The 6,486-nt window shown below is 43.6% G+C and overlaps 1 protein-coding gene across 1 annotated transcript; it reads left to right on the top strand.

The window, feature by feature from the left end:
- On the top strand, positions 1-5,408 carry LOC123155856 (ubiquitin-conjugating enzyme E2 34). Its single transcript, XM_044574000.1, has 9 exons — positions 1-255; positions 369-423; positions 2,960-2,998; positions 3,109-3,172; positions 3,326-3,387; positions 3,472-3,511; positions 3,978-4,005; positions 4,438-4,529; positions 4,899-5,408. Exons 1-9 carry the CDS (start codon positions 199-201, stop codon positions 5,185-5,187), a joined length of 726 nt encoding a protein of 241 aa, XP_044429935.1. The 5' UTR covers positions 1-198; the 3' UTR covers positions 5,188-5,408.
- Positions 5,409-6,486: the final 1,078 nt, after the last annotated feature.

Here is a 6,486-nt window from a genome sequence, read left to right as displayed (position 1 = left end):
ACCCCCCGCGCCGCCCGATTCGCCCCCAAATCGCCCAATCCCCGAGCCCCCGCGCCCGATTAGCTGCGACGGGACCGCGTCTGGTTCGATCCGCGGCGCCGGCTCGATCGTGCGGGGGGGACGCGCGCGCGGGGGGGTTGGATTCGGGCGAGCTAGGGGTTCGGACGGTGGCCGGCGCGGCCGCCTAGGGTTTACGCCATGGCCGACAAGGGCTGCCTCAAGCGCCTCCAGAAGGAGTACCACGCGCTCTGCAAGGTGAGCCCGCCCTTCCCCTGCCTCGATTGGGTTCGATTGGGCTCGATTCGTGGCGATTGGCGCGGTGCGTTCCGGTTTTGGGAGGGGCTCTGACGCGATTGGCCTGCTTGCAGGAGCCGGTGCCGCAGATCGTGGCGCGCCCGCTGCCCAACGACATATTGGAGTGGCGTAAGTAGCTTCCAGTGATTGCGCATGCATATTCACCTTTGTTTAATTTGATGGAAATTATTTGGAGCTCGTGAATGATGATTGTGATTGGTGATTTGGTGTTGCGGTAATCGTTGCTGGGCGTGGCTATGTTGTGGTAATATATGAAGCTTTTGCATCGCGCTTGCGCTTCATGCAGTTATGGGCATGCTTATGTTTGCCCACTTGTAGTATCGAAATTTAAGGTTTAAATTGTCGGGCTAATCTGTGTAACGTGTCTATGGCCACCTGTTGTATCTGTTGTCTACAAATTCTTCTGCTGTTCTTGAGAATCCTGTAATGTCAATTAGGCTTGTGATTTTGGTAAGTTCGGCTTTCCGTAGCCCTTGAAGAAGTTCAGACACAGGCTGTAGAGATTCTAGGAAAAGCTTATTAGCCCTGCATGACATTAGCCAAAGTCGGGTGTTCTCGCAGGAAGTGGCCGGGAGTGTTGGTTATTATTAGCTTCCGAAAAATTCAGTGTGAAAAATCTGCATATAGAAGTTGGATTTGTAGGTTTCTTTTCTAAAAGCGGTGGTTCTCGCCTCCCTGTGCCCAAAGTTTACTCATCCATCATTGTCATCTGTGTGCTTGTTTGGTAAAATGGCATGGACTTGGAGACAGGGAAGTGTCACACGAGTGGTCCATGATATATTTGGTGCTATTGGATATTTTTCAATAGTTATCGCATTAACTCATGCGGTTGTGGCATTGTCTCACATCATTATGTCGCACACTGCTTCATGGCCCATCCGTTTTAATTATCTAATTTTTCATCACCTCCCATCTGTTCACTATACATATTGTTCCCCATCAGATTTTGAATTGGTCTGGTTTGTACTTGTACAATGATGGCCAAGGTATCCTGCCAGTCTTGTATTAAGCTGCATGATAGTTTGATACGTATTGCAGGGTCTTGGTACTTTTATATTTTTATTTTGAAATGGAACGTTGTGTTTTTGGCTTATGACCCAAATTGTCGAGTTGCTTAGTCCACTGCCGATGTCGAAGAGTGTATTTTAATTGCAGATCTGGTCATTTTAGGCATTAGGCAACTATGCGAAAAAAAATAAAATTATGCATGCTAGATTTACTTAATAATTTTCCATTATGAAGTTTTAAACTTGTCTACTGGTGTAAATTTACTTTCTCTGATTTTAATGAGTGACACCTAAAAAGCACGGATCGCGGGCACGGTGACATGAATACCAGGACATGGAATACGTCATTTTCCAAAAACAGCCATTCGGGGATACGCGACTAAATATAAAAAAATAAAAAATAGGCCATGTAATATGAGGTCAGAATAGTGCCACATTTCCATTTGTTGCCTCCCTTTTCAAGTGCTCAATGAGAAACAAAGGATATTTCGGATCTACAACACCGGGCTGCCCTTCACTCTCACCCATGGACGATTGGCTACTGGCGGTGGGGCTCTCAGATGCCATGCTCCCTAACAGCAAGCAAACAGCAACACCAGCATTCAAGTGAGCACAACATCATGCAGCTAATTTAAAACACAAGCAGCAACGGCATGGCCGCATGCGGAAGCAAGCATTAGCATCTCAACAGCGAGTCACAAAGAGATGAAGAGGTTGAGGAGAGGCTGCTGCGCTTGGGGTTACCTGCTCGAGCGCGTGGCTGCTGCACTTGGGAAACGGCGGCGGTCGAGTCCAGGCGGCGGCGCGTTTGCTAGAGCCTGGAGCAGCTTGTTCCTTTTGTGTCGAGCGTGTGTGTGAGCCTGCAAAATAGGGTTTGTATCGGGCTGAGGCTGTTATTGGGCCTTTCAATTCCCAGCGTATCCCAGCTATGTCCTTTCTTTCAAAATTTGGAAATGAGGGGATATGCGTATCATGGCGTGTCACCGTGTCCCGCCATACTAGGACGGCAAATCGGCTGAATCAGCCGTGTCCATGCTTTGTAGAGTGACACACCAAGCCACATGAATGCTGTCATGCCAGATATTTTTACATTAACCTTTTCTGCAAGTCTAATCCTTGTTCGTCTTCCAATTATACTCCCTACATTCCTATGAAGAAGGCGTAAATTTCTGTTTGCAAACCCCATGGAAAGCTAGCGCCAGAAATTTCTTTCCCAGCTTGCCTCTGACTAATTACTGCCTGGTGTCTTTGCCCACCATGGAAATTCCAAGTCCCAGTAATCCTGGCTAGCTTCGTATGTGCCCTTGGCCTATAGCGCCTCATGCATGGTACTAAAAGCAGCCTGACATGCATGCTGTTTTCTCCCAGCCTGCAGGTGGCAACCAATTCACACGTACAGCGCGAGGTTAGAGGAGGAGAACCAGGGGTAATGTAGGAAGAAAAGCATTTGAATCACACCCCGCACCTTGTTTTCAGAAAAATCCAGAGAAAAAAAATATACGCCCTCTTCATAGGAACGGAGGGAGTATGTCATTTGCATTGTTGGCATGCTTGTTATTAGTGCTGTCTATATTTTTGCTCACTTTCAAGCTTATTATCAGACTATCAGTTACTTAATTTGGTCTTTTGGTTGCCAGATTTTGTACTTGAAGGAAGTGTAGCCACACCCTTTGAAGGTAAATATGATACATATTTGAAACTACTATCTTCTACGTACTATCCTATGCCAGACAGTCTTTTTGCACTTGTTTAACAGTCCTTTTGCACTTGTTTTTTCCTCCTGAAGGTGGATATTACTATGGGAAGCTTAAATTTCCCTCTGATTACCCTTTTAAACCTCCAAGTATCAGGTACTGAAGCATTACAGCATTGGTTGTGCCTTTTTAACGACATCCTTGTTATTTGGATGTTTAAAAGGAAAACAATTAGATAAATATGTTGATATCGAATTAATAAATGGACTTTTCTTAGATTTCTACTTACAATTTGTCTTTCTTGTTCAGCATGACAACCCCCAGCGGCAGGTTTGCCCCTCACAAAAGGATATGCCTATCAATGAGTGATTGTAAGCACCATACTGGTTTCAGATTTTTTTTTTACCTTTCTCCAATCGGATTGAAGTAATTCTCATATTGCTTTGTTTTTGCAGTTCATCCAGAATCTTGGAATCCCATGTGGTCTGTAGCAAGGTACGCACATAATGATATACCTCGATGAGTGAGTGATAGTAGTGTCTTCTCATTCCCAGGCCTGGGGAATACGTATTTTCATTTGACATATTTTAAAATATTTTGCGGGTAACTAAACCAATCATGCTCTTCAGCTCCTAAGTTTGAACCTAGATGTATCCCCATAAGATGTTTCCCCTTTAAATATCAGCTACTTGAGTTTATGGTCTTCAGTTACTTGCCTTCAAATTAAATGCTCAACCGCAATTTTCTTATTCTGTATGAACATCCATGAGTGATGCTTTTCTGGTTTGCTTGGAAGTCAACCGAACTTTTTATTGAACAAAACATTGCAACAAATTAAAGTCTACCTTCACTTTTCCAATGATACAAGTGATCCGTCATTGTCAGTCTGTGAATATGTTTTGCTATATGGTATTCTTGTTCTTTTCTCTTCACCGGTCTGACATACGCCTTTGTGCTGCAGCATTCTAACAGGACTCCTCTCATTTATGGTAAGTTGTTACTTTTTTGTCATCTACGAGTTAGCAAAAGAACTTCAATGCAATTCTTAATTGTTGACACACATATTTTGGAGATGAACTGTTATTCAAACCTAGCAGTTTGTACTATAAAATATAAATACTTACTAAACGCTACATTACTACTGCAAGTAATTCTTTTGGGTGTTTTTACGCAATCAATGTTGGTATTTCACTTGCAAGGATGCAGTACTGTTGGTTAATGTTTCAGTTCTTCTGATAATCTTAATTTCCATGCTAGTCATCTAAATCTAGTATTCTGGTGCTTAAAGTACAAAAAATATGCTTCTACAGCTTTTTGTTGGTTTTTTATACCCTTAGAACCATCTGGTTGACCAAAGAACATGATTATTTCCAGCTTCTTGCCTTCTGATGTAAACTGTAAAATTGTTCTTGTATTTGTAGATGGATGATGCTCTTACAACTGGAAGCATCAGAAGTACAGATGGAGAGAAGAAGCGTTTAGCAAAGGCTTCTCTTGCGTACAACTGTGAGAGGTAAATGTATTTATATGCAAGATAGGCTTAGTTCTTTTGGGTGTTGACTGAGAAAAAGGTTAATCCTTCAGATGCAGGAATTAGCAGTAGCTTTTGCTCACTGTTCAGTAAATATGCTTCCATAATTAATATCTTGGTTTTTTTGTTTTTAGGGGATCCTATCTCATTCAGTATTTTTCCCAAATGCAATGAGCTCAGTATACCAGTGCCAAATCACTGCATATCTAATTCACTTTTAGACAGCTGACATTTGTTGGCTTATTCTGAAATGACATTTATTCTTGTGTCTTGTTTTGACTACGCCTTCTTCCACGAGATATTCCCTGTTCCAAACCATGAGGTTTACTCAAGTCTGCTCTTGTTCCACAGCAAAAATTGCCCGCACTTCAGGAAACTGTTTCCTGAGTATGTTGAGAAGTACAACCAACAACAAGAAAAGGAGCAAACTGGCGCGGAACCAGAGCCCCAGGAGAACCCTGCCCCTGCTCCTTCTCATGCCGCCGTCCTGCAGGCGGCAGCTATGGTGAACAATATAGGAAGACCAGTGGCCGAGGTCCGCGGCGAAAAGAAGCTGAAGAAGCGAGTGCCCTTTTGGCTGATGGTGGTTATCGTCTCTGTTTTTGGCGCGGTGATGGCCTTGCCCCTGATGCAACTTTGACAGTAAAAAGTCGAATAAAGTGTGACAGCGGTGCCGTAATTTTGTATAGCTTTCTGTTGGTTTGTGCAACTCAATTCTTCATCCGTGGACTACCACCTTGGAGACATGGTGATGAACTCTTGTGATGGTAAAACTGTAGAACCGTATTCTCACTCCCCTGACGAGAAACTCTACAAGCTGCTTTATTTGAGCTTCTTGGAACTATGTTTTTTTTCTCGTCTTCTGTTTCGAGCTGCTCGAGTGTCCAGTCCCAACATTGCTTACTTTGCCCGCTAATGTTTATCTTCAAGGTGTAGAAATGTATCAGAAGTAGGACACCATCAATTTCATGCTAGATTAAGAAGGGCTTGCTAATTGTGACCTGTGTTGGCGCTAAACAATGGTCTTTCTGCTGGGTATATCTGGGTGATCCATCTCTTTCCAAGTGATGCTTGACAATTTTATCCAAATTTGGTTGCCTTGTTTTATTGTCTAGCTGCTTATTTGTTGGCTCGATTGTTTGTGTTCACCTACAGCGCTAGCAGGAGCTGATGGTGTCAGCTTTTTTGGAGAGCGAACTGTGTTGGAGTCTTCTTAGCACACGCCCCAGGGATGCCCAATTACGGTGACCTGAGAGCCAGCCTCATAACTGTTGAAGTGAACTAAACTGAAAGTCGGTCTGCTTTCTCACCTTTGCATCTATTCAGATAACGATTCAATCCATGCTGACACGACATCACGACAACTATTTTCTTTTGAATGATATAATCTATAATTGCAACATCAGTGTTCGCTTGACCGTCTTGGCTACATGAGCGTGTGGAGCTGTTTTGGATGCCGGGTAGCCCCTGTTGGCCCCGTGCCCCAGCGTTATGGCTTAATAGTGCTTGCGACATCGCCTGGTGGTGATGTCATGTTATGTGCTTAGTGCTATCAAGGCAACCTCACTCCTGTTTATGGTCTTAGATGTCGATCACGATAAACATTTGTGTCCTATTTGGTTGTCTCTTCGCGACACAGAGAGCTCTCCCTGTTGAGAACATTGGGAATATGTTGTCGCCTCTATCCATCTATCTACACTAAGAGTGGTTGGAATGGAAAGAAAACTCTGTAGACCTTAAGGAAGACGAGTTATTTGATAGCCCCGTCTGGTTTTGTTCACTGACAGTAGGAGCTGCTAGTGCCACGTTGATTTCTGAATGTACGTCTGACAACATGCATACATGATTTTTTTTTTGAAACGGAGGCAAAAGATTTGCCTCATCGATTGCCTAGTTAATTTACGGAAAACCGAACGAAAACCGATACAAACAAATCACT

This window comes from Triticum aestivum, chromosome 7B (genome assembly GCF_018294505.1).
Source record: "Triticum aestivum cultivar Chinese Spring chromosome 7B, IWGSC CS RefSeq v2.1, whole genome shotgun sequence".
Lineage (NCBI taxonomy): Eukaryota > Viridiplantae > Streptophyta > Magnoliopsida > Poales > Poaceae > Triticum > Triticum aestivum.
The sequence above is the reverse complement of the archived record's forward strand: the minus strand, read 5'-3'. Positions and strand labels throughout refer to the sequence as shown.